The 25,409-nt window shown below is 31.9% G+C and overlaps 2 protein-coding genes across 20 annotated transcripts in view; one reads left to right on the forward strand and one right to left on the reverse strand.

The window, feature by feature from the left end:
* Unc-104 (uncoordinated-104) overlaps positions 1-25,409 on the forward strand; it is a 98,622-nt gene that overhangs the window by 31,826 nt on the left and 41,387 nt on the right. For 17 of the 19 annotated variants that reach the window (XM_064217521.1, XM_064217529.1, XM_064217527.1 and 14 more), the window contains exon 3: positions 19,607-19,766. In XM_064217521.1, coding sequence (XP_064073591.1) covers positions 19,667-19,766 — 100 coding nt within the window. In that variant the 5' untranslated portion in view covers positions 19,607-19,666. Of the gene's footprint in view, positions 1-16,345; positions 16,477-16,660; positions 16,812-19,606; positions 19,767-25,409 lie in introns of those variants that run through there. The other 2 variants (XM_064217522.1, XM_064217523.1) reach the window with 2 other exon arrangements.
* LOC113400292 (vacuolar protein sorting-associated protein 11 homolog) overlaps positions 1-25,409 on the reverse strand; it is a 118,825-nt gene that overhangs the window by 29,055 nt on the left and 64,361 nt on the right. The gene's annotated exons all lie outside the window — the stretch shown is intronic.

Below are 25,409 nucleotides of genomic sequence, written 5' to 3' on the forward strand. Positions count from 1 at the left end.
TTTACTTTAATGTAATCCGTAAACTAGTCGTAAAAAGGCTGTTTAGTGTTGTTCACAAAGTGTTATGATTCTGTAGTAAAGTGTTACAGATATAACAAACGCTTTCAGCTGAAACGGCTTGACCTCGTCATTATCATAAAAGCCTCGACATTTCGTTGCATGTAGAGCACTAATTAATGACCCAACTTGCTTACTTGCGTTGGCCACCGATATGCTTAACCTCATTTCTTTACACCTAATACGGCTTGGCTAATCTTATAGCTGAGATTGAGAATGAGCTAAGAGTTAGAATTGTATTGTTGTAAGTATGTGCTATAGTAGGCAAATGAAGTTACATTAGTATTATAATAAAACTTACTCATTTAATTAAAACCCGTAATCGTCAGATTTGGATTCGGGTGTTATAAACAGATTTGCTCTACCTAGCTTAGGATAAAATCAAATGAGTCACGGTAGCATGCGAGATCGATTCTGTGACGCCCTCCGAAGACGGAGAGGGTACCGCTGGTTTTTTTGTGGGTCTCCCGGTGTACTAGGACGTGCTAGGCTTCCTGGGCACTGGCGAGTCCCACGTTTTCCCCACTTTAGGTAGGGGAAACGCGTAAGGAGTTTGTCCAGCGAGAAAAGAAATGTTATCACCAACTCGGATATTAAAATTGTTAGTCTGTTTTTCTAAGCATTTTTTTAACATTCAATGGTAAATAATTGTTGTAGTTTATATATTAAATATGAGTAAGCCTTTTAGACGACGAATTAAACAAACTTTTGAATCCGATTCCAAGAATCTCAATTTTTATTTTGAATGACGATATGCTTAAAATCATAAGGCAATTATAGCGCGATTTAAAGAACTATTAACGCCATCTATTAACAGTAAAATAGTTGTATTTGTATCATTAAAAAAATATGAACAAAACTCTTCTAACAGCGGTGCTCAAAGAAGAACACCATTCGTGGTCATATTTTTTCTTCTTATTAACATGGGACCACCGACAAAATGTAAATTATTCATTAAAATCAATTTACTTTGAGTAAAAATAAAACAAAGAATCCACTACTATTATTCCATTTTTATAGATCGATTAATAACTGATCGAATAAAACTATAATTATTAAAATCGATTAAGAGCTGTAGACTAAAGAAATTTTATTTTTTATGAAATTTAAAAACGTCTGAATTGATTGTTTCTCATCTTTTTTAAGCTAATATTGTTGAAACTTGAAAATTTTAAACGCTTAAGTGCTTAGTTTACAAACAAATAGCATTTTAAAAATTAATAATCTGATCAATGTTAAGCTGATTTCCGATATTTCGAAATAAAAAAAATATACATTGGGTCGTAAGGCTTTGTGCAAGCCTGCCTGGGTACCAGGTACCACCCACTCATCAGATATTCTACCGCCGACTAGCAATACTTAGTATTGTGTTCCTGTTAAAAATGTGAATCAGTGTAACGAAAGGTGCAATGGACATAACATCTTAGTTCCCAAGCTTAGTGGTGCATTGGCGATGCAAGGATGGTTAATATTTCTTACAGCGCCAATGTACATGGGCTGTGACTGTGCCTTACCATGAGGTTGCTCATTTGCCCGTCCGCCAATATCATAATAATAAAAATGTATTTACAACATACTACTTACATATCTATACGTGTTCATTTTCTGTATAAACAAATACAAAGGGCGCGTATTTTGTCCCACGTTTTATCTTTTGTTTTTTACTACGATACGACTGTTTGTTGAAATACATTTTTTTTACGTCAGTGTTTATCTTCGAAAATATTGCTATATGTTTCAATCATACATATACACTAAGTGGAAACGAAATTTAAATATGTTTTTAATTTTATTTAAAACATATTAAAAGATTAGTATTTTATAATATATACTTTAACAAAAAGGCAGATGAACAAATAAGTTACTCATAATTGAGTGTTTGCGTAGACATGGCGTAGGCGTTTGCGTAGACGCTCTACGCAAATGTTTATCATCAAAAGCACGTCAAAGTGGCACCTTTTTATGAAATTAATACATTATTTAGTTTTAAATTGTGGCTATTCTCTTGTGCGCAGTAATTTGACTAATTCGATCCGATTTAATTTTTTCTATCTTTCTCTTATATATATTCATCTTATTCATGTGTTATTTAAGAAAATGACTCGACTGTGTGAATGTAAGTATGTATAAGATATAAAAGTAGTATAAAATAACTGCACAAACTGGAATGAGGGCAAGAATGTAAGGAGTATTTTTACGTTGAATCGCAATTTCTATTATCTCAGCAAAAATGAACCATCCCTACTGTCTTTGAGTGAAGTAACTATAGGACAGAACGTTAAGGTTTACAATTTATTTTACAATTACTTGAAATGTTACTCAATTCACCTTCCACATACCATTAAAAACTTAATACTTTGGATGAAATAAAATGTAAAAGCAACTGGTTTCAATTTTATTTCTCTATTTGAAAATGTTTTGATTTAAAAGTTAAAAATAAAAACATATATTGCATAGCACAGCCAGTCGCATTTTAGTTCGATAAAATAAAAAGTGTATTAGTGAGTTTTCAGTCCGACCTATTTTTTATTTTCAAAATGGCGTATAACTTATTATACTTTATTTATTCGCGTTTTGTGCTAGAAAGAACGATATTAAAACGAGACGATTGGTTTAAGGCAAAGAGAAAGGGATATAATACTCCCCCCCCCCCCCTTTAAAACAAGATTTCGTTTTTTTATATGTGTGTTTTTAAATCATTTTCAATTATGTATTTTATAGTTCACGTTTTGTGGTCATCGTTTATACATTGTAGCAATATATAAAGGTAAATAAACGATTGCAACAGTCCAGTTATATTATAGAAAAGTTTGTATTTAATTTCCGCAAATTGACTACAACATTCAGCAGTACAGCATATAATACATAGTATATACATAGTTTAAATTGAGAGTTATTGATTGTGCTCTGCCTGACCTTTCGCCTTTGTGTCGTACTGTTTCATATTATAGACGCAGCCTTTGTCGATGTTTACGTATTTCAGATTTATGTTTTGTAATCTGATTACCTGTTGTATCATGCATGGATCTGTATTTATCTTATCTGTTTTCATTCGCTGATAACGTGAATGAAAATGTTGAAGTGAATATTCTGATGTATTGGATTTCATAGATGAATGTCAAAAATGGACGAGTGTTTAAGCCCTTTTTGCTATACGCTATATAGACTATCGGTTACTGCAAATACTTAACAATTACACGCGATGAAGTAAGCTTACGAAGATGATCTGTAATATGCTTAATTTGTATTGGTAATTTGATTATGAAATATTTTGCATTTTCAATGTAATGTCTGTTTACAGAGTATTGTGAGGTACATTATTTGGATAACTTGACATTATACTATTAAAATCTGTTTAATTTTTGCTATATCGTTGCGGAAAATATTTTCATAAATAAAGTCATGTGTATATTATATCAGTATTGAAAAAAAGCTGGAGTATTGGAAGGACCTCTAAACCTTTTCTATAAAATAATGTTAACATTTTGTAAGTAAAGTGTATAATTCAACAAAAGTTTATCATTAATCAATCGTGTTTGATTAAATTTTGAATTATATATTTTTTGAATGGTAAGTTGATCAACAAATTTTGGTCAAAAACATTAGCTTATATTAGAATAGAAAAAAATAATTATCCGAAATTTATTTGTCATAGTCCAAAGGTTTTTTTATGTAAATAAATATTGCAAATAGAAGTATGTCAAATGTATTCGAATTTATCGTAGCGTCCAGCTGAAGGCATCTTCAAATCTTCATGAATATTTTAATATTCGTCTTCTCTCTTTCATCGCCTCAAAAGAATTCTGTTTGTTACTTACCTACCTATATACTTGGTAGCTGTGTGACCTAATTTTAGCAATTTTTTTATGTTTTGAATTAGTGCATTAAATTTTCATATCATTAGGTTACGTAGGGTTATTTTAAGACTTATAAACGAGTTTATTAGATGTACATTTTTTTTTAAACATATTTTTTTTATAATACATAATAAATTCATGCTTGTCACGTTTATATAAGAATGTTGAAGCTGAAAAGTCCAGTCCTAAAATAATAGTAGTACATACTTAAACCTCTGAAACGCGTTCTATATTCTGGTGTAAGTTTTGTGTATATTGGGTTAGTTAAGCATTACAAAAAACCGACTCATTTATAAGTACAGATTCATTGTATAATATACTTAACGCGAGATATTATGCTATTAACTACGCGACAAAAAGTCCTGATATTGTAACGTATGGCGCTGGCGGAGACCAGAATTTCGGTATCTAGGTCAACTTGGTCGTCCTCGAGGTTCAGACGGCCGTATTGCAATGACTCCCATTAAGTATCCCAGGGTAGTGCAGTGTTCAACATTACGTAATGCTTTTAAAATAGGATAAAACTAAAAGCTTGTACTATTTTTTTCTGGTTTAAACAAGGACAGATGTAAACAAGTTCTTTTTTCGAAATGTTTCCACTTTATATGGACTTTGTTTGTGGTAAGATGTACTTTTTTATTCATGTTTGTACGTATTTAAAAGCTTATTTGAAACTAGAATAAATACGTCATTAGTGAACAACTACGGCTCAAAGCAGACTTAGCAACAGGATATCTATGTTGTACAAGGACTTCACCTTCTGTAGGTTCTAAGGAAACAGTTATCAATAAAATCATATTTTTGTTAAGTGTTAAAATAGCTTAGATATTCTGAAACATATTGCTGAGTTTTAGACTTGAACAAAACGTCATCTTTTTTGGATATTAATTGCTCGGCATGTTTTTAAAATAAATTCGGAGACTATATTCGTTCTGTCTTGAAAGTTGTTTGAAAATGTTTGTCAAGAGACTTACTTGAGTTTTTTTTTATGTAGTTGAGTGCGGTGGTAGTTTAAATAAAAGTTGATTAAAGACATTAGTTATATTATGGTGATGCGGGTTATATTAAATAATAAATAAATAATAAATATTGGACAACATCACATTCATTACTCTGATGTAAGTAGCTAAAGCACTTGTGGTATGGAATACAGTGCACAGCGAGGTGGAATATCCACTAAACGTTCTCCTCTCCTGCTCAAATTGGATACGGGTCCCTCAAGGCATTAATTTACTAAAACAAGTGAAAAACCGAATTTATACTACGAGGTGCGTATGACAATACTAAAATATTCTGCCCCAGTTATTCCAGAAGTCAATAACATTGATTAAAACTTTCATTTACATCTCCGCGTATTGATAATGGTTTTAATGTAAAACTCTATAATTTAACGCTACTGTAGTCTTGGAATAGTTTTACAAATTTCGAATATGTTCAAATTACTGCTACTATTACGATTTAGTTTCTCTTGAGTAACATAGTGAAACAAGTTTCTCAGGAGAAATGCTGAAGTTTCTCGAACAACGCGATCTCTAAACAACCTGATTACTACGCTCTACTGTTTTAATTAGATTGTCTTGTTAAAAATAAGGCAAGATCTCAGCTTTTAAGTTAACAAAGTTTAATACGTGTAGTGTGTGGTATAAATTCTTTGCAATTTTGGTCTGTAATATAATTGAAGTAAAAATACAAGTGTATGTCGAAAGGAAGTTGGACGGAGTATTTTCCGTTACACATTTATCGGGGCGTTGATATGCGTTGTGTTCAAGAAAATATCAACGCGTGACATAATGAAATGTTGGCCAGTTTCTCAGCGCTGGTTTACCATACGATATCTTGAAATGTAATGGATTGCATCGATTTTTACAAGACTGCCTTATAAATAAGTTTAATGTTTTCAGGGCTTATTTAAAGTAAGTATGTGAGTTTCCTCGTTAAACCATAATTTTTAATTGTCTGAATAGATTTTGTTTTAAATTTATTAATGGATCACTTAGGCACTCGAGTTTTTTTTTAAGTTAGGTTGTTTAACTTCTGCTTGTGCCAATTCTATTCGCCTTAGCTTAGCTACCGAGAAGGCGAAGTATTTAAATTAAATACCTCGAAATTTGAGTCCTTCGGGGCTTTGGATGACAGCCGTCCTGAGGGCGTTTCCTATAATATCCATTAATTTATTAAAAAATAATATTACATTTATATTACATATCTGAATGAAAAATAAAATTAGTTAGCGAATATTCTTTCCTCTCCGATTCAGCTGTCAAAAATATGGTGAAGGAATATATGCTTAATTGCAATAATGTTTTAATAACCCGTACCGGGGTTGGAATCCAGAAACTCGAAATTTCTAGTTTTATAAGCGAGCGACTCAAATTTAATATAAAGGTGTAATTGATATTGCCCATTTCATATTGCGATTACCTTACGAACCATGGGATATAAGTTGTTATCTCTTTTATGATAAGTGCCCTCACTCTATGACTCACTTAAATGAATTGAAGGGTTCCATCGATTATATCATCAATTCTTACAGTGCTTGGTATGCCAAGTAGAAGTGGGGTTGTCTATTTACAAGCGGAAATCGAATTTCTTACACCTTTTGTTAGTCGACTTTATAGAATTAGTTTTTTTTGTGTGGGGTGTAGTATTTTACAACAGCATCACAGGAAGGTGAAAACAACATGCTTAATAAAAAAATAAAATATTGTTAAGTAAACAGTTATTACAAATAGTTATTAGTTATACATTTATTATTTTGTTTTTTTTTTTGTGTTCGAAAAGTGTACTTAACTAACTACTTAACTACTGAGTAGCTTTCCGCTTAACATAGTTGTGTAAAATGAAGATTCAAAAGTGCTTGTAAAATTCTATTTGAATAAAGTATAATTTGATTATGATAAGCAGACGAGCAATTGGACCACCTGATGGGGGACCACCGCCCAAAGACATTGGCGCTGTAAAAAATATTAATCTATCCTTACATAACCAATGCGCCATCACCTTGTGAGCTATGTCCCTTGTGCCTCTATTAACACTGGCTCACTAATACTTTGAAATGGAACACAACAATACTAAGGATTGCTATTTGGGGATAGAATATATGATGAATGGTTGGTACTTACCCAACGGGCTTGCAAAAAGCCAATCGGGTAAATTTAGTTACTTTATAAGTAGCACATCTATGCCTTGCTTCCTGGCTGTTTCTTTATAATATTTAAAAATATAAACAAATTAAACAAAAAGGTTCTAAGGTCATTTTCACTTCCTATCCGATACTATTTTTATTTCTGTCAATAAGTAAGTGTAATTCGTTTGTACATTAAATAATGAATGTTTTAATTTAAAAAAAGAATCATTTATCACGCAAGATATATTGATTTAAAGGATTACAAATTATTAATACTGTCGCTTGAAAATCAAATTTTCTAGAACGCAGTAATCTCAATGCTTCAACATTGTTAGCTTCTGGTCTAATTAAATTATTCGTTAGATAAATGACCGCAATAGCAATGTCTAAAAGGCGATAAAGTCCAATAAAGACAACTAATAAATAAACCTTTAAAGGTTAAAGTCAACCTCGGACTTCGTTTGGGAATAATCGTATTGTGCTTATTTTTATTTGAAAGACAAGTTTGGTTAATTGACTAAATTTAACTTTTTTTTTATGAAATACGCGGGCGAGCAAATGCGCCACATTATGGTAAATGGTCACCACAGTGCATTGAAGTTGGCACTGTAAGAAATATTAATAATTCCTTATATGGCTACCGACTTTGGGAAATAGGATGCTATGTTCTTTGTGCCTTACTTCAAACCGAAGCATCATAATACTTAGTATTGCTGCTTGGCGGTAGAATATGTCACTGTGTTACCTACTAGTCTAAGAGCCAGTGATCGGCAGACTTACGGTATAGTAGCAAACTCCATATTACTGCCAGGTATACTGCTTCACCTGCTGTTGGGGAGGGTTGCTTTGAGCACGCCAAGGAATCGAAAAGCTTAAAAATTGACTTTCAAAACGTGATCGCAGCATGTCTGCCATTTTGATATCTTTAAATATATTAGAAAAACTTAATGGCAGACAATTACTCTGGTTCCTAAAATTTTTTTAATAATTTCAAAGGTACCTAATTTTGATACAAATTTACGTCATTTCAGCAAAGCCTATATTTATATATAATATTTATACTATTATTATATACATATATTTACAAAGGCAGACATGCACCTCCATAAGGACAGCTAAGAAACTATTATGTGGTCTGCTTGCACCTTAGAACCGACCTGTGTGTCTGCCTTGCAGTAATATGGAGTTTGCTACTATACCGTAAGTCTGCCGATCACTGGCTCTCAGTCTATACCCAGAAGGACTTGCACGATGTCCCACCACTGAGTAATCTTACACAGATTTGGAACTTCATTGTTCGAATATCAAAGCTATTTATGTCAAAAATAATTATTTACTTATAATCTTCATAATAAAATTATAAGTGTGTTTAATTTTCTCAGAATTTGAGATTATTGCATGACTTATGCATACGTTCACATTTGTTATTCAAATTTGCGTAATATATAAGTGAAGATATATGTAACGTATTGTTAAGATATTGTATGAGACAGCCTCTAGCTCAAAGGTTTATGGTTCGACTAATGGTATCAAAGTGGAGATTCGATCCTGACCCATTGACCTCTTGTCGTCCTCACCAAGTGCACAAGCAATCCATTAAATCAATTGAAAAGTTATTAAGCTTAATTGGAATGTAAAAATAGTAATATTAATATACCCTTGGAAATACGTGTCACAAGATTTTAGTCTTTCCTTGGAACAGAATGATGTGGGTTTACCTTAAAATAAATAAATTATTTAAATATATTATGAGTTTTTATAAATTTATAAAACTTTACCTAAAGCACACTAGACGTCGCCACATTTTACCCCCTCGAGGGTTGAATTAAAAAAAAGCAGCCTATGTCCTTCCCAGATACATAGATACCATGTATCTCCATACTAATTTTCATCGAAATCAGTTCAGAGGCTTAGGCGAGAAAATGTAATAGACAGAGTTACTCGCATTTATTATATACAAATAATTTTTTTATACATATGTGTATAGAAAAGTGAAATATTTACAATTAAAATATTTTGCGTTGTTCATAACTTCAGTTCATAACAATGTTATTTCTTCTGGAAACTTGGAACAATTTCCTACTATTCCAAAGGGAATACGTTCAACACGGCCACGTTCTTCACTTCAATTTGATAAAAATATTTGTTGTCGAATCCGCCGAGACTCGCTCCAATGACCAGAATATTGTAGCTTGTGTGTATGTTGTAGCTAATGTGTATATACACATTCTTATTTGTTGTTATTGTTGTTTATAATCAATAAAAATATAATTTTACAATGTTCGAATGCAATTCGCTTTGTGTATTTAAGTGCATGTTTGAAAAACAGTTGTTGAAAAGTATTTAAGTAATTTTATTGTAGTTTTCGGTTGACGTATAAATTATGGTCGGTAACATTTTATTATACGATGCCCTCTACTCAAAGGTTGTCTTGTATTATGGTGATTAATGTTTCAGCAAAATTTCTGTACTTTTTTTTTTCTAAAATAGAATATATTTATTTTGTATTGTATTGCATTTAATGTTTTTCATTATAAAATTTATTGTCGATTTATTTTAAAATAATCTTGTTTAAATTAGAAATATACGCGGTAAATGAACTCAGGGTTTTTGGACAAATATTTATGTGTCATAACGCAAAGAATGCTTATTCATGTAACTTGATGTCTAGTAGTTATTCAATCTTTACTTGTTCTTTATGGATTTTATTTTATTGCTAACATTGAAAACTTAATAACTAATGCAACTCTAATCCATCAAATATATCATATTCAAGGATACTTTTATTTCAATAAGCACATTTTATAGAATTAAATACCAATCAGAATGAAAGAAGAAATGTTGAAATTAGTCTTTTATAAGAATATATTTACAGTATCGTCTTAAACTATCAAAAGCGTAAATAAACGAAAACCTTCGAATAATGGTCGTAGTCCTTGGTCTTATCAATAACATTTGTATTTATGAAGGTCTACGTGCCGATTAAGATTGAAGCTTAGCCCAACATGGTTGGTCGCGTCCCTCGCGCAGAATCCGGGGCTTGAATGAGCTACTATTTTCTTTGTTCGTATTGTATTTTATGCGTAGAAACTATTCTTTTATTTTTTTTAAATATTGAATAGGCAATTATTAAGTGGAACATCGTGCACTGTGGTAAAGAAAATATCTTGAGGAAACAGGCTTGTATCTAGCTTTAAACCAGTGTTTTTTTTTTTAATTAAACCATTAGAGTCGAAGATTACCTTCATACAAACAAACAAATTTTACTTCTTTATAATGTTGTAATAAATATCATAGGGGCTGTGGTTTTATATAATGTAGCATTCATTAAATTAATAGTGCAAGCTTTATTTATGACATTCACTGATCTTATAACAAATGATATTAGGCTGTCGGAACGCGTTTCATATCACGGGAAAACTTTCGATTTTAATAGAAAAAAAAATATGTTTAAGTTGTCGTCCGCATTTTTGCAGACGTTTTAGGTGTTGAGCGTCAGATTTTTGATATATAAAGTAGCCTATGCTGCATCGCTTGCTTAATACGAATTTCAGAAACTGTTACATTTATAATTTTAGTATATTATAGCCATCATATACTATGCTAACAGCATAGTATATGTTTTCTACGTTATAGTGCGAATAAAAAATATGACAACATTAAAAAAATCTTTTTATCTCGCATATATTCGCTTGACACTAATTTAATTTATTCAAAACTATATGATATTATTATATTGGGGATTTTAATGGCATACTGTACAGAATGGTGCCGGATTGTGAATTTTCATCCTACCTCACTGCTATTGGATGATGAATGTATGATTAATAAATAAATAAATAACACATGGTGAGTGAGCCAGTGTAAAAACAGGTCAAATTGCGCGGCTGTGGGCGCATTAACGTGCCAATCTATGGGCGAAAGTAACCGCTTTACAGAAAGTGGGCCTCTAGTTCGTGATTTGCATATAAAAATGTGTATGTCTGACGTTCGAAGTCGTGTCTAAAATTTTTCACTGTATTTCTTATTATTTATTCTTAATTTTTGTAAAATCATTCATTCATCATTAACATTAGTGTTATTTTTAATGCTAATTCTACGTTAATATGATTACAATGAAGTATTAAATTTATATAAATAATGACGTAGACGAGTATTATTAAATGAAATAACACGAAAAACTGATAAATAATTTCTAAGTTTCGTTCCGTGACAATAGAATTAATCGTTATGACGCAGTCATCACAAGTTCAAACGTTTCACTCATTCATGCCTCAAATCCCTCACCCGCCCACAACATTCAAGTAAATCCAAGAAAGAATGAAGCCGAAACACATTATCCACTTGTACGTCGAATGCTGCCAACTATTGTTGGCAAAAGACTTTAAAATTCGCCAGTGAGTCCCGATCGATGGTATTAAAGCGAGAACTTTCGTTCGGAACAAGAACTATCCGTAGATATCGTGACGTCATTCAGACTACCCATGTAGGTACGTGTAGACTGCCCTCTCTATTGAACTTAATTTGAAGTATACGTATGCTAGCGAAATTGAGCTTGTTTTGACATTCGTCTGGATCAAATAATGGTGTTATTTTTGTTTACAAAACTGTATTTACAATGATACACGAATGGAATATTTCTCTTTTTTTTTAATTCTCTGGTTTTAAGTTTTTTTTTAAATACTTTTTAATATATTTTTCCAAGAAAATATCAACTTGTATGCTCGTATATGGAGTAAGAGCCTTGAGAATTACTTTTTATCGACACTTGTCGTTCGTTGGAAGCTATATTGAAACGCCCACGAATGTGTCTTAAAGGTCAAATCACAATTAAAAACAGAATTAGTGTTCATTTCAGTAATTTTCAGTATAAGGTCCATTACATAGAATTGTTTACTTGAAATGAAATTGTAGGATATGTTTATTTTATGACAGATGTCAATGAACCGTCAGTTCTGATTAAATGTTTTCACGAGACGCTGTGTTTCGCTCTTCACCTCGAAATTAGCAAAACACAATAGAAACGAAGTTTTTTCAGCGATTACCACATGAGAACTATTTGTATGATTCTTTCACTAGATAGTTTCGGTTATGGGAAGGTTTAATGATATTAAATATTCAGCTATTTTATGAATCTATATATAAATATCATAAAATGAGAATATACTTTATTCAAGCACTTTTGAATCGTCATCGTGAAGCTACCACCGATTCGGAATGTAGTTTCTACCGAGATGGACCGGCAAGAAGCACAGTAGTTACTCTTTTACAACATTTAAAATAAAAAGTTATGTTAATTAAATACAATTATATATGTATATAATATATCCGGCCTGGAAGTCAATAAGTATTTGCTCCACGATTTTTTTTTTAACATGGTGTTTATTGATCATTTTTAACTTGGTTATTGATAAACTATGTTAGTAATTGATCTTGTCAACAATGTTATTTGCATCTATCCCATGTATGTTTGTAATGGGATGCTCTTTGTAGACGTCGAAGATTTTCCACTATGTGAATAGTTAAAAGTACCTCAATAAGTATCTACTTTATCTTGCTTTGGCATCGACTCAGGTCAAACTCTTTCTAAATTTGAATACCAAATTTAAGTCGAAGGTTTGTCTAACACTGCCCTCTTAAGTATTGCACTTCATTATTGTTAAATATTTTTTTATTAAAATTAATCTCATTACTAAATTCTATATTAGAATCTATTTCAAACAAAAATACATAGATTTAACAATTGCTAGATCTCGCTCAGTAATAACTGCTGAGTTTCGAGGGGTTTCTTCTTAATATAATCCACATTTCAACCCAAAGTGTTAAAAATATTTTGTTTAAAAATATTTTGAATTCATTAGGAAAAATATTAATAGGTAATGAAATGTGCACTCCGTATTCATTATCCGAGTTAAAGCTACGTTTTAAACTTATCTTTGTGCGTTTGACGGAGTAATTGAACTCGGTATGAAAAATTACGTGAATTAAGGTACAAGAAGAAATATGCCCAAGATGTTATTCTTACGGACGGACGGATAATGGAAACATTTACATTGCCTGAAGGCTTGTTTAGTAAATTATATTTACATAATGTATACTATTATATCTCACTAGTTGCATAGATGAAACTTATTTGATAATATTGCCGCCGTGAAGTTGTATAAATTCGTATGTATGTATATGAGATACATTTAAGTTAATCAACAATAAGGTCGTAAATGTGCCATATAAGATCAGCACGTATAAGATCAGTAATAAAACATGGAAACTCAAAAAAGAACTAAAACAAAATTCTCTCGAAAAGATTTAAATATAAATTTAAAAAGATATAGTCAGATCTATATGATTTAGGATTAGGACATTACGTATGTGTTTAGAATTAATTTGCTAATTTATAAAAAAACTATGATGTTTTCAACCAATGCTTCTTTAAAATGCTATGTTACCGTGAATATGATGAAGAAATGTTTTTTCCGGGGTGAGTGACGTAACGTTTTAAATTTTTATTTGTAATTTCACATTCGCAGATAAAGACGTCAATTTTACGGTTAATATTTGCAAAACTTCGATGCAAACAAAATATATACAGTAATATTTTAAAATAAAATAAGTTTCTATTATAACAGTCTTTGATGGTATTCAATTATGTTTGACAGAACAAGGACGATTTATAAATAGAGCTAAAAGGATTTATGTTTTATGGCTGAGAATAATGAAGTGGCTTGCAGTATTGATTATTCTATAATATTTTTGCAGTGAAAACAGACAACTAATTAAAAGTAATTGCTAAAAACTAATAATCAATTTTAATATTCATGAATGTCGGGTGATGTTAACTGATTTATTAATATAATAATATAACTTCTTATAAGTGTGGGTGCTGAAGATCTTCGTAGTTTCCTGAGCCAGATTTGCATTAAACAATATGAGTGCGCCATAGTCAGGTATGACTCATAAAGGGGTCATAAACTGTCTCATAAACTGTAAGGTTATTAATGGAGTATTAACAAATGTGAGCTAATTGAAAAAGCATTGAATCTAAACACTAATGGCGTCGTTTTTAAGTCGGATTACGACCGTCCGGATCTTAAATAAAACTAGACTATTCAATCAATACGTTCGTGTTGCGTCATCATGCGTGGTTAGTCCAGTTCCTTAACCCCCACAATTTTATTTATATTTTTGAGATCAACCATAGTACTAACCCACGTAATATTTATTTTAGACATAAAAACATAACTAGTATGAAGTATATGTTTGCGCGTCAAAGTGAAATTAAAATAGCAGTTTTTTTTTTTATTTGAACAATAGGTTCTACAGCAGCTATGTGTGTTAATTATATGTTGATCTCACTATATGTACTAAACCTTCAATAAATATTGTACATAAATCTTATAGCTCTACGGTTTTTTTTGTTTTATTATATTACAATAACGTTGTTCTATATAAATGAATTACTAAAGAGAAAGAAATACGATAAAAAGACCGAAAGCAAATCATCCGATTCCTATAAACATAATTGAGGATTATAGACTTTAATATATGCTCCTGCGTCTGTGTCTGCATATTACATTAACACAAGAATATATAAACAGTATGTTCATTTTAATAGGACTATATCTGTTATTTCACACCCGGATAAAATCAGGTCGTTAGTATTCTGTAAAATTTAAAGTACGACCATTCATAATTGCTTTTAAAAGAGTACATTTTCATAAGTATGCGCTCTGTCGTAGAGGCATGTGTAATCGTAAACTTAATAAAAACAAGTCGCGTTCAATACAAGGGTTGACATTGTCATAAAGCCGCTTTACACACGTTAAGACTTAATTACATTTGCATAAATGTATGTACATTCATATTGTGACCGGAAACAACAATTATTTGAATATGTTCGTTCAATAAATAATATTAATGAATTGTTTTTCTTTTACTTATAACAAGAGAGTTAGATGACCTTGTGATATGAATATGTGAATTTCAGCCCAAGATTGCGTCTTCAAATCACAGGCACTACTGGTTTATCAGGGTTGACTCCGTTAGATAACAACCGCCAACCCGCGTTGAAAGAGCGTGTGTGAATAAGCTCAAATCATTTCTTCGAAAGGAGAAGAAGGTCTTAGCCTAAAAGTTACAGGCATTTACTTTAAGTAAATGGAAGGCAGGTTAGCAATTGAGCCATTTGATGATTAGTATATAAAATGTGTATAAACTATATTTTACCGTCTCAAAATAATCTTTGATTTTTGAAGGATTTATGTAAATGACTGTAGATACTAAATCTACATATATATATTTACGTTTTTCGTGTGCTTCTTATATGTATCTTGACTTAAGTAAAGATAGTAACGATCCAAATCACATATACGATGAGTAATAACATGGTAAATGTATTTTTTAATTTCCTTGTATTTTGCAACAAAAGTAGTTTCAAGCCGTTCAATGTGTGTGGTTAGTTTTGATAATAATCGAAATCGCATACACACATTTATAATTTAGTAATATAATGATAAAGACCTAATGATTATCTAGACAGTATTTGATCTTTATTTTGTTCGATGGTCATGCTATACACTTAATATGATAGTATGGTAATTCAACCACATCAAGTTCGAAATTGGTTTTAGTAGGACAGTTATTTGTTTTTTTTTGGTATGGGGAATAATGTTTTATATAATTACAGATTGTAGGTTAAAGTTGAAATTGCTAATGAACAAAGGAAGATTTTTGATGCTTTCTCATCTATAGATTCACGTCCGAGACTCGAAACTTTCATGACCGATCAAGTAGACGGGGCTGAAATCAAAGTAGACGTGACCAGAGTTTCTACGAGGTTCATTTCAGTTCCTCAAATATAACTTAATTTACAATTTATAATGTATTTGAAACTTGTACTTTGTAATATTTGGTTTCGTAACCTATAGAATTGCTTTTGACTTTTTGTATTTCGCCTAGAATATATTATTTATAACCTTAAGAAAATGACGTACTGTATGGTTTTGACGTTTCGACATTTTTCAAGACAAAAGAAAGTAGGTGCGAATTCGTAATGAGGCCTCTTTCAAACCTACGCGTCAAAACGTGTAATTCAGAAAAAAAACGTTAAATAGTAATTAGGCTTAATTCAGCTGTGCTCTGGGAGTTGAACACTTGAAATGGTCGGGTTGTGTAGATTTGTTAACGTTATTTGCGGTGAGGGCTGCGCGGCGGCGACGACGCGCATCGCGGTGCTAGATCGAAGGCCCTGGAAGGGTACCGCGCATGCGTGGCTACGGCTCCGCCGATGTCTTCGCCGTCAGCCCGCAGTCGCACCGCGCATCCATCGGCGACGCCATGCCGACCGACGCAGCGACTTGACCGGAGCGCCCAGCTCTAAAACACCCCTGAAAACAAACAGAAGCGCGTCAAATCCACACCCTCGTCCACCAGACTAGGGTAAGTCCATAGCGGCTCGCTTTCGTCCTGCAAGGCTGCATTTAACGGGTACTGTGTCCAAGGTCGGATCTGAAACGCATAGAGGGCGTCAGTGTGCGTGGTGAGTCATCTCTGCGGCGACACGTTTTCATGGCCGCCTCTTCGATCTCCTGAAGTTTTACAGGCGTTTCGATTGGAAAGATGTAGGTTGCAGTGGATGTTACGTAAGTGCGTGAGGAGTGCAGCGGCCGTGGCGCCGGTACTTTCGACTCCGTGTTCAGCCGACCGTTGGCAATTACGGCACGCGAGGATCGCTTTAAGGAAACATTCACCATTTTGTACGCGAATCTTGTGCCGTAAGCAACTTTTGCTAATAAATCGTGTCAGAGCCATGCGCCCGTACCTTTTTATTGTGTTCGAAATATCTTATTCGTTATATAAAACGGATGTTGTGTGATTTGATTACCTTGTGAAAGTGATTTTTGATACTAAATATTCAGTGATTCATCTCATATTTCTGCGTTCAAGTTGTGATCTTAAATTAGTGGTGGGTAACTAGATATAACGTTCCTCTTGCACAATAAATAAAAATTACGTAATATTTTGCGTCTCGGATTTTAGCTCTTTCTTAAAATCATGTAACTTTATATTATAATGAAAATTTGTTGTTTTTGATGAAAATTGTTAAAGAAAAAAAGACAAATAATTCAGACGAAAGAACTTATATATTATTTTAACTTTATTTTATTTGATAAATCAAGAAAGATATTAACGAAAAAAATATTTAATAAATATCAAAAGAAAATCAATGATCGATGACCTTTAAGCAACGGTAGTCGGGCGACGCGTGCGCAGCTGGCTCAGATGTTATCCGGACCGTGACGGTGGCGGACTAACGGATCTTGACCTGTTACTTTATTGTAATAATAACTAAATTAATTATCCTTTATTTCAATTCTCCATGAGTTCAATTTAGATCTATGTTCCAATTGTAAACATATGTACATTATTACGCATTTGACATAATAGACAAAATATTAGATATTTATATATTATGTGCTTATAAAGAATATTAAAAAATAAACAATATTTATTACATTTGATATACTAATACTTGTTAAGTGTAGTGAAAATATTAAAATAATAGATTTCCAAGTTCAAATTGTTGAAATGTGTAGTAGTGTCCAATATAACACCAGTAGTTGCAAGATTCCAATCTGACGAACCGATCCGAGTAAAAATTTAACAACTAGTTAAAGAGAAAATTCAGGTTATTGGTAACGCCTTAAAGACTGGCATTGATAGAATTCTATGAAAAAAACTTAAGTTACCGAGAAGTCCTAGTTCGTTAGTTTACCTAGCCTCATTAAATGCTTTAAGCTTTTACGAGCCACGAGAAGTATTTCCTCCCAATTTCCTCACCGCAGCGTAAATTACTAAACGAGGTTAAACGCAGATATTCAACTGGTCTTATTAACTCTAATGAGATTCGTCAAATTATAGGCTCCTTTATGTTCAATTTTAGGACAACTTTTCTTTAATATCTTTATCGCCCATAAGATTGAGTTTTTATTGGAATTTTTTTATACGTAGAGTTTCTTTGTTTATAAATTATTAATTTTATACAATTTTGATTTAAACTAAACCTATATTATCAATTAAACTAAAAAACTCAGATTACCTTTAATTCGTAAGGTAAACATTTTTGATTGTTAATTGACCAAATTTCATAAACCTTCAAAATAAGTATGACTTTTTCTTACTGGTATTTTTATCGACGTTTAGAGTTTATTGAAATATTCATCATTTTGGATCTATCTTTATTTATTATTACATAATAAATATCAGCATGTAATAAATGTAAAATTCTGTCAATTTAGTGCATGGATTTTTCTAATGAGGTTTCTTAATATACTTGCAAAGCGACAGCATCATTTGTTATTATGTAACTCAATAGTTTGACAATATGAATGTTCGATGTATGAGGGAGAATTAGTTTGTTACCAGAAAGAAAAAATATAGATTTCCAGCGCTTGAAGCGCTTTGTCATTTCCATATTTGTTGTTACTCAAGTCTTATATGGTTTCGAATATCTGAAGATGTTGAAATATTTCATTGGATTAACAAAATATTATAAACATAATACGGTTTTAAAACATAACTTTTTTATCTCTTTTAAACTTGATTTAATAGTTTGTTTCTATTTTAAATTGAATAACGAAACAAAATTTGACTAACTAACTAACTAAATTGAATAGTCTTCAAAAATTAATGTCATCTTTTAGTCAATAACTTAAACATTCAACTAATGAATTGTCATTTTTTATTCAATATTGAATATTAGACTTGTATATTGATAGCCAATGTTAAAAGCTATCGCCAGGTCAAAAACGGAAAGATGTGAGTTACATCCATGTAGAACGTTCAAAAATTTTTTATGCTTTTTGTCTTGTATCTAATATGGTAACTTCCAATGAAAAGAAATAGGTGTACGAGTACAGGTGATCATTTTATCTCTAAACTATATATGTACATATATCTGTTACTAACGTAAAACATAGATATTCTTTTTAGTGCCTTTTGATAACTGTATACGATGCTCATTAAACTCGTTTGATTCCTCGTTGATGATTATGGTTGGGGTAGATTACGATAGGCATTGATTTCGGTAGGTTTGCGTGAATCGGTTGTTACATAAAAGAACTGTTCCTTTATATTATATTATTGACGACCTCCGTGGTCGAGTAGTGTGTACACCGGTTTTCATGGGTACGCCACTCCGAGGTCCCGGGTTCGATTCCCGGCCGAGTCGATGTAGAAAAACTTCATTAGTTTTCTATGTTGTCTTGGGTCTGGGTGTTTGTGGTACCGTCGTTACTTCTGATGTCCATAACACAAGTGCTTTAGCTACTTACATTGGGATCAGAGTAATGTATGTGATGTTGTCCAATATTTATTTATATATTTATATATTTCTGAAATGAAAACTCGTTTATAGGGCATCGTTTCAGAGTGAAATTATCGTCTCGATTTAGACGATTGGTTGGGACAGTGTTCGATCCGCTAATGACAATATTCATTCGTATAATTTTGCTCTTTGTGACGTGTATGATAATTCTCACTCTCTTAATTCTCATCTGTTTGTTTACAGGTGCGTTTCGGGCGTAGTACCGATGTGTTAGTGGTGCAGCTGGTGTGACTATCAGCCGCCATGTCATCGGTGAAGGTGGCGGTAAGGGTCCGCCCCTTCAACTCGCGCGAGATAGCGCGGGACTGCAAATGTATCATCGAAATGTCTGGCAACACTACAGGTAAGACATTTAATTCTTTATTCATTTATTTTTATATTTTACAAAGTAGTCGGTTTTATACATGTATAATAATTGTAACTAAAAATGAAATCAGTTCGATATCATGAACAACACATAAATAATAATAAAATAAAATGTATAATTCAAAGTCAAAGTAAGTTTCTTTTTCTCGTGATACAAAATTGATTCACGTGCGTAATGGCTTCCCAAAAATCTTAACTCGGCGCGTTAAAAATACGTCATACCTGAGAAAAAAAAAGAGAAAATTGGCAGATACCTACTTTATTACCTAAATGAACAAAATAATCTTTCACATTAAAATAACTTATATATAAAACCTAATAAACTGGAGGCGATCGTTTTATTACCAAGGTGTGCCATCTTTAAAAAGATCTTTCCAAACGGATTTGATTTGAGAACTTTCGAGAAACAAGTCTATACACTCTTCATTTTAGGAGAGAAAAGAAACAGATGGTTTAGAAATTATAAAATGGCTTGCTACTTCTCGTAGTGAACCAATCTATAGAAAAATTGTTTTTAACAGCACTTAAAAGTTAATGTCGAAGAGAAGTTCATTACAAAAAAAGTTATTTATCTATCTAAATAAATATTATGAGACTTGTTATGAGCCTCCCCCCCCATACGGAAAGAAATAATGAATTTTGAAATAAGAATTAATACCAAATTGAACATGTTTAAATATTTGAAGAATGTTCTGTATTTTTACTCCAAACTTAGTTACTTAAATTCTTGGAAAAAAAATGTCTTAATAATTCATTTAAAGCGACATTAATGTTCTCTAAATAAGATTTTACGAGCATTACTTAATGCCACAAAAATTTATTAGTAAGCGTTAGGTGCTTGTAATGAAGAATGGCGCCTAACCCTTTCCCGACCTATTCGCCATTTATAAATTGCGTAAAAGCTTTCCAAAATAAGTGCCCCCAAGATAATGAATATTGACGTGGAATTATTTGAAAGTAAATCAAATATTCCATTCCGTAATAAAAATAATAGAATTGAATATTCATTTATACTAATATAATAAACGCGAATGTAACTCTGTCTGTTTGACTGTATGTTGCTCTTTCACGGTCAAACCACTGAACGTAATTTGGTATCGAATTTTAATTTTGATATCGAAACTTGGTATACCTACAGGTGTACCAAGGTAGGTAGGACTACATTTTTATGCCTCAAAGCTGACGACTAACTCCTAAAACACGAACGAAATCGCGATAACTAGTATATTTATGAAAACAGTATGAAACAGAAAAGACAAGATAATAAATTCAAACGAATGCAAAAGTTATACTTTCTTAAACTAAATGCATAAAATTTACAAAATTATAAATTATAACAATAAAAAAATTAAATTGCGTCGTGGGACACCTGGCTAGAACGAACTTGCTTTCGTGGTATGGAATGATGATGAAATAAATTCTCAATAATGACAAGAAATAACTTGTTAATAAAATGTATGAACTACAATATTAACAAAACAAGTTTAACTAACATTATATAAACGCGCATGTAATATTAGTTAGGAAGGAACGGAGAACGAGAAGGAGAGGGATAGGGTGCCTGAAGAGGGCGTAAGACTTTTCCCTTACGTGAAAATTTCTGCCAGTTCACACTGATGTAAGCCGTGTGAAAAATAACTTCGTTCCAAAAGAGAGAAAGATACCTTTACTACAGTTTAAAAACACCAGTAGGCTGTACAGCGATGATCTTTCGAATCGGGAGACCACTTAGTTCTACTCATAGTAATATCAATATACTAGTTTTCGCCCGCAGATTTGCTCTCGTTTGAAGGGTTGGGTGTCAGGTATTATTCACATAACAGATTTATAAATTATAGGCCATGTTTTGATGTATAAGCTATTTTATTGTAATGTTTCATTAAAATCTATTTAGTATTTTTTGCGTGAAAGAGTAACAAACATTTAAACATACAACCTTTCGCCCTTATAATATTGGTAAGCAAGTAAGGATAATACACAAATTTATTTCAGACTTTCAATGTGTTGCGTTATTTAAAAAATAAGTTATTAGGCATAATAAAACCTTTTTTTACATGTCATATTACGACATAAATGATTTATCTGCAGTACGTTTGAAAGATTAGTGATATGTACTAATGCCATACATAATATTTGCTCACGAGCTGACGCGACAGGTGCAACACTGTCGAAACGGTGGACAAATAATAAAAAAAACGCTGTCAGACCCGAATAGAATGTTATGAAATACTAACTTTGTTCAAGTAGACTGCTTGTAAAAGCAGTTTAGAACCGTCCATTTACAAGATTTCGGTTTGGAATGTAGATTCTAATGAGAACCTACAGGAGAGCAAGACATTTTTTTAATATGAGTATAGTAATTATTATACAACTGATATTAAGTTATCAATGTGTTTTTTAATGAGATTTAAATTTATTAATTGACAAAGTAAATTCAAAATCGAATTTGTTATATAATTATTTTTATTATTGTTTTAACGTTGCTGGAAAATTATTATAATGGAAAATAGTATTATAATAGATATATGTAACTTCTCGAATTTCACGAAAGTTTAAAGAGAACGTGAAATTCACGATTGTCACGTCAATAGTCCGAATTTGAATCGGGAGAAACTGCGAGGCTCGTTTATTTATATAGAAAAATCTCTAAAACGCGCTGCATCTTCTCTAATATGATTTATTGTTTATGGATATTGGTTTAGAATATTTAATTATAAAAAAAGGGTCCCGTTATTTATTAAGATGTATTAACACTTCCTTACTTGTATCAAAGTTAGTTTATTAAAAATCTTACGAAAATGTTAAATAACGCCAAAGACTTTATTTGTATATTTTATTAAACAAGTTATCGGTTATATTGATTTTCATCGAGTCAAACGCACAAAACCCAACATTTTCATTATTAGTAATCGTTTCGTAATAAATCATCCACGAAGTTGAATTAATTGAACATTATCGTTATTATATATAGATAAGTATGTGTGGTATTATATAGAAGTTGTACATATTTTGCTACCTTTGATAGGCAATGCAATATGAACTTATTAGATATAATAGTTCTAAATTGACTCTTATGTAGAAAATTACAAAGTAGTTTTTTTTTTAAAGACAATCTTGTAGTTTTAAACCTTTTTAGAACCTGGATTAGTTGCGCAAACTTTTAAAATAACTTGAGCCGGTAGCGTGGGTACTTTTTTTACAATAGTGAGTGGCAAGGTCAGTTTTAAATAAAATCATGTGAAAATAAATAAAAATACGAAACGTGACTATTTCTAATACTTCTTGTTATACTGGCTTTATTTGATATTGTACTCAATAGCAGAATTATTAGGGATAACGTTACAAAAAGTAAAATAGTAAAAGTAGCAAATAATTCAACGCAGTATTTTAAAAAATTATATCTAAATGAACGCGGACTAAATTTTTTATAAGGTTAAAGTTCGTACGTCATTCATATATTTAAGGCAATCAATTCATCAATTCCAAAGTTTGTCTACACTAACATTTTTATATTAAATAAGTTGCCTTTGTTATAATACGGCTAAAACATGTTAAATTTCATTAATACATTTTCCAATAGTCATATAACATTCTACCATTTTTCCAATAGTCATATAATATTTAACACAATAAACGGATTATATGAATAACTAGAACCATATTATTCACTATTGTAATGTCACTAGCAGTCCATGAAAACGTCTAAAATTCATATATGAATCACCATACATTAAAATTTTTCGTATTCATTTTGAAAGGGGACGCAGTGAGTCATTTTACATTTTGGGATTATGCCAATGCAGGGGACATTGTCTTTTCGTATGTTGTACCTATTTCATTGCAACGGATTGCACTGTTTTATAGAGATACTGGCTACTGCATTGCTGTTAGTATTCAGATATGCGGCTGTATTTATATTATGCTACGAGATATTAGATTATATCTCATGAACGTAATGTTTTTAAAGTCTTGAAATACTGAAGATAATATCTAATAGCTTTATATATTTATATAATGTTATATATTTGGTTTGATTACATCCACAAGATATTCTACCGCCAGACAGCAGTACTCAGCATTGTTGCGAAGGGTGGCTTGAAGGGTGATCTTAGTTCCCAAGGTTGGAGGCGCGTTGGCGATGTAAGGAATTGTTAATATTTTTATAGCGTCAACGTCATGGGCGGTGGTAACCACTTACTATCAGTTGGCCCATTTGCTCGTCCGTCTACCTATATAATAAAAAGAGAATATTTAAATAGCTTCCAACGTACATATAGTTTCGTGGTTAAATAGGTCGATACGGGATTTATTTTGTACAAATGGTGATGGGACTCAAATAACACCTGACGCTGTAGTGTTAATAGCACAGTGCTCATGCTTGTTTTTAAACGAACCGATCAAATTGTTTATTGTCGTGCACGACTATGGCTATACCCTCGATAGCTAGGATACCACGCATTGATTAGATGTAACATCATTTAATATTAATTTATACTTTCTAGTTTTTTATTTAGCTGATGGTAAGTGGTCAATACTGCTAAATATATTGGTGAACCGTAATAACATGATGCAAGATATATGGCATATATTTCTTACATCGTCAATACGCCAAAACCTAAGGTTGTTTCAAGGTTTTACCTAAGATGTTGTTCCTTGTAACTGTAACCACACTGGCTAACTTATCATTCTAACCGAGCCATATCATAATATTGGTATTTAGTATTAGACTAGTTGATTAGTGGTATTTATCCACGCCTGTATGATACGACTTTAGGTACAGAAGACGTTTTAAAATATAAGTGTAAGAAATTCCGTTAAATTCTTCCAATGAAAATGTCTTTGGAATTTGCGAGTGGTATACTCGTTCGTTTGACAAATTCAGGAAAAAAAAATATAACGTACTACTATACTTATCATGGTCGTTTGTCCGTGACAACGAACATTTCTATGTAAGTTCCATCTGTGAAACCTCACAAAGTATCAATGTCACGAGAAGCCAATCACAGCGTTCGAATGTTTGGAAACATTAGTGTAGTATCTATAAATACTAAATTAAATTAATTGTTAACTTTCTAAATGACTTGGTAAGACTTGATCGTTACAGTCAATAGCGATATGGTAAATGTATTTTTGTTTTTATTGTCAATGTTGATTTCATATTTAATTGTGGATTAAACCATCTGATATATGGTCTCGGCATTTAGTTTTAAATTCATCATCTGAGACTAGGCTTCTGCTTCTACTGCTGTGTATAGGCTTCCTCTTGTCTGAGCCACAATCCTGCGATAATCTTAACTAAGTTTGGTCTAAGGCTATTGTTACGTCATCTACCCATTTTACAGCTGGACGACTGATGTTTCTATATCCAGTTCATGAACGTCAATTAGCGATCGCCTCACATCCCTCCATCTGTCATTATTTCTCCAGTCCAGATACGTTTTAGCGATTCAATTTCTACACCGCCATTCATTTAAGGTCGCTTTTCACTGCTATTCTTAAGGTTCTCATTTAGAAAGTCAGTAATATATTCTGCAGAAAGTGGGACAATTATAAAATACTTACATATAAACAAATTTTCGCTGAGAAATTTAGTTGCTTTGTTATTAAATTAAAAATCATG

Source organism: Vanessa tameamea, chromosome 17 (genome assembly GCF_037043105.1).
Source record: "Vanessa tameamea isolate UH-Manoa-2023 chromosome 17, ilVanTame1 primary haplotype, whole genome shotgun sequence".
Lineage (NCBI taxonomy): Eukaryota > Metazoa > Arthropoda > Insecta > Lepidoptera > Nymphalidae > Vanessa > Vanessa tameamea.